The 3,857-nt window shown below is 34.3% G+C and overlaps 1 protein-coding gene across 1 annotated transcript in view; it reads right to left on the bottom strand.

The window, feature by feature from the left end:
* Positions 1-2,314: 2,314 nt before the first annotated feature.
* Positions 2,315-3,857, bottom strand: part of LOC117173947 (putative inorganic phosphate cotransporter) — a 14,386-nt gene continuing 12,843 nt past the window's right edge. Inside the window, exon 7 of the mRNA XM_033362596.1 lies at positions 2,315-3,013. Coding sequence (XP_033218487.1) covers positions 2,789-3,013 — 225 coding nt within the window. The 3' untranslated portion in view covers positions 2,315-2,788. The remainder of the gene's footprint in view (positions 3,014-3,857) is intronic.

Here is a 3,857-nt window from a genome sequence, read left to right as displayed (position 1 = left end):
ATATCGTGGATTTTATTGATGATTTCGGGAGTACTTGCTTCTAAGGGCCTTCCTGAACGTGGTTCGTCACTTATTGATGTACGACCACGCTTAAATTCATTTTCCCAGTTATAAACCGTTGCTAAGCCAGGGGCAGATGTGCCATGAACTGAGTCCAATTCATTTTTTTTATCTCATATGGAGTTAAACCCTTTAAATGAAAATGTTTGATTACCGCTCTGAACTCGTTTTTTTCCATTTTTCTGAACGAACCTTTTTTTTTCAATTGGTTATAAAAACACGTAAACTCAGAAGATGTGGACTGTGACTGCACCATATATCTAGTCGGGAGTGGTGCTGACTGAAAACAGATGATTTGGAGCGATTCGCGCGCCATTTGTTGGTCATTCTAAGGACTTATTGAACTACCGTCGTATCTGCAACGAACATGCTTGCCGTCCCGGTAATTTGGATTGGTTACATGGACGAAAACGAGCTCAGATCCCTTGATATCGGGACACAAAAGGTTATGCATATGAACAATAGCATGCATCTAAAGCTTTCTGTTGCGTGACTCTACATCTCACGCCGTCAAGGTGGTCGCGCAATATTGAATCTGGAATGTCTTCACAACAGGATTATTCTGGGTACAGCACATAGAGTCGCAAATGGAAGAGACTCTCTTCTTAAAATGGTCAGGAAGCACGAATAAGTGGGCAAAGGAGCTTTTCTGTATAAAGCAGCGGAGGAGGCTGCTAAAAGCCTGGATTAAGAAAGCACAAGAGACAAACTTCCGTGAATAGTTCCTCGGTAAGAGGATGCACGGCATCTTCCACGGAAATGTGGAGGATCAGTCAATGTCGTGTGAGCTAACTTTTGTTTTCCTTAAATCACCCGGATTGAAGTCTGGCATGGAGGGTTTCATTTTGGCATGTCAAAACAGTTTCATTTCCACCTTAACATATCGTCGCCACATTTTGAGTCAAGACATTTCCGATGATAGCTGCAGGGCGTGCCATGCACATCATGAGCATCTAGCACACCTACTATCTAGTTGTCCAACTCAATCGGGAAGGACCTACATCCAAAGGCACAATGCGGCACTAAGAGTGCTTTATTACCATCTCTGTCACTCTTACGGTATTAACCTTAATATCGCTGCTCTAAATTCTCCCAGAGAAATAGAGTCAATTATCGAGAATGAGAAGTGCCGCATATACAGGAACTTTATATTCTCGACAATTGTTTCTGTTGCACACTCGAGACCTAACATAGCTCTTTGTGACTTCGGGAAGCGAACCATTTTCGTTATCAAATTTTTGGGCAACAGCTGACAAAAACATCATAGCCAAGGAGAATGAAAAGAAATAGAGGTATAGAGACCTTATAAGGGAGTTGCGACGATTATACCCGGAATATTCTGTTAAACTACTCGTCCTTATTATCGGCGCTCTTAAAGGTGCCAAGCTTTCACTGGTTAATAGCCTGAAAAGAATTCGTATCTGTCAGCAATATGCTAAAACACTTTAGGGAAAAATGAAGAAGGCGGTCGTCCTTGGGTCGCTCCGTGTCCTCAGGGTGCACGAGACTTTTGCCGGATCGTCGTATTGATTACGTCACAGGCTTTAACCACCTATCTTATGGTCGTGAGCCGTGGTTATGGCTGAAATTTTACCGCGATTTCGCTGGGATCAGGTGCATTTTTTCATATTAGCACCCGCTCCCGGCGAAATCCTGCGGTTGTCCTTATGACAAACTTTTAATTATACATATATTGAATAATTTTTTAAAATGAAAATTTAACTATTTCAATTCAATTTTCCGTCATTTTTGTTCAACATTCATGTCGTTGGTGGAAAATTAATTCCTGTATTTTGTTGAAAATTCGTCTTTTTGGTAGAAATGAACCTTTTTGGTTGAAAATTCAAATATGTCAGTTAAAGATTCATAAGTTTAGTCGAAAATTGACCTAAGATTTAAGTAGACATTCTGTTACAAAGAAAATAAACAACACAATTTGACAATCGAATGTAAATACTAAATAATTCTTATACGCGTTGATTATATTTATTAAATATTTGAAATGCTGAAATAATTCCTCAAATTTAGTATCTTTTATGTTCACTCCTCCAAGTAAAAAATGTAATCTAATTAATTTAAGACTTCAACTCAAAAAAATGAATTCAGAAAAATATTTAAATAGCAGAGGTAAATAAATTAAAAATTATTGAATGGAGTTTTAAACACATTTTTATACATTCTTAAATATATATATTTTTAACACATTTAATACATTTTTGCGAAAAAAATTCTTTACAATATTATGAAATGCTTTGTAAGCCATGATTATTCAGACATATTTTACGAAAAACAATCACTCATACAAAAAATTGTTCGTACATAATTTCTATTTGAAACATCGTGTACACTATAAAAAAAGTCATTTATTATATACATAGGGCTTTTGGATGTTTTAAAAAGAAAATGTGTTAGATGAAAGTAATCTCGGAGAATTATTTCTGACACTTAATACTGCTAATCAGAAAAATGCGCTTATCTATTGTCTAATGATAAAAAAGCTATGTACATAGAGGGCTGTGAGATACAAATTGTAACTCGCGACATTTTATAGAAATAAATAAATAATTGATAAATATTTCAGATTTGATCATTCATGCGATATGACCCGTTATCTCTCGAGTCCCTTGAGTCTGAGTTTTCTTCTAGTTTTCATCATCATTGTATAATGAAGGTCATTAAGATGATATCTTGAGGATCATGACTGTCATTATCATTACCACCATCAACATCATCGGATCACATGCTTGTCATCTTTTTCTTTCTCAATTTTTTCTGTTAAATCAGGACAAGATGGCGCCTCAGGAATTCCATAAATCCTGCTGTCTTTCCTATTATTACTAGGATCGTTCCATTTTTGAACTTTTGTTGATCCAAAAAGAAGAAAAGATAATGCCCCAAGCACATAAATTCCTGCTGTTAGGAAGAAGACGCTTCTCCATTGGTTTACATTTTCCTAAAAAAATACAGTGGTCTTTATTTGTTTAAACTATTTTTATTTCCATTTTTATTTTGCGTTAATAATTAATAAAAGCATCGGATAAAATAAATATAATTAAATGATTGCCTGTACATCACATTTAAATTCACAAACCAAGAATTAACAACTATCATTGACATAAACTATTTATGTTTGTTAATTTTAGATTTAGTAATTTCAGTATAATTATTTAGGAAAGTCACTACGTAATTTATTGAAAACAAATGTCATAACATAAACCATTTAAAAAGTTACATTTTTTACTGTAGTGCATTTGGGGTCGTTCATATTTTTCGTAAAACATATTGGCCTATTTGAGTTTTTATTTTGTTTGAATAGTACAATTTTAAAAATTTTCATTTGCGTTGCATGATTTGAATAAAATAAAAACTCAATTAAACCACGCCGACGTGCCCCTAAATATTTTAAACTATTTTCCAACAATTCAATACAATGGAACGAATTTCAAAAACGGCTATTTCCTTCCTTTTTTACATTCCATAAAAAAACTCAAATTTTTTCAAAACTCAAACTGGAAAGCTTTCTTGTAAATATAATTAACTTATTATGCTTTTTAAAAATTATGATAAGCAAGACTATATGTGATTTGACATACTGTTTTATGTGACTAATAAATTATTGAGGAAAAAAATCACGTTTTCAATTCTCAGATCTACGTAGGAAACCACATATACGGAGAAAAAGATATCGCACAATGATATCGCAAAACCTCTGTATTGTAATAAGGCGCAATATGATCAAGTTCAAGCAGGTTCCGGAGCTTTGAACGATATTTTTATACACTAAAATCGCTTGGCCA

This window comes from Belonocnema kinseyi, chromosome 1 (assembly GCF_010883055.1).
Source record: "Belonocnema kinseyi isolate 2016_QV_RU_SX_M_011 chromosome 1, B_treatae_v1, whole genome shotgun sequence".
NCBI lineage: Eukaryota > Metazoa > Arthropoda > Insecta > Hymenoptera > Cynipidae > Belonocnema > Belonocnema kinseyi.
Note: the sequence above shows the minus strand (reverse complement) of the source record. Positions and strands in the feature narration are given on the sequence as shown.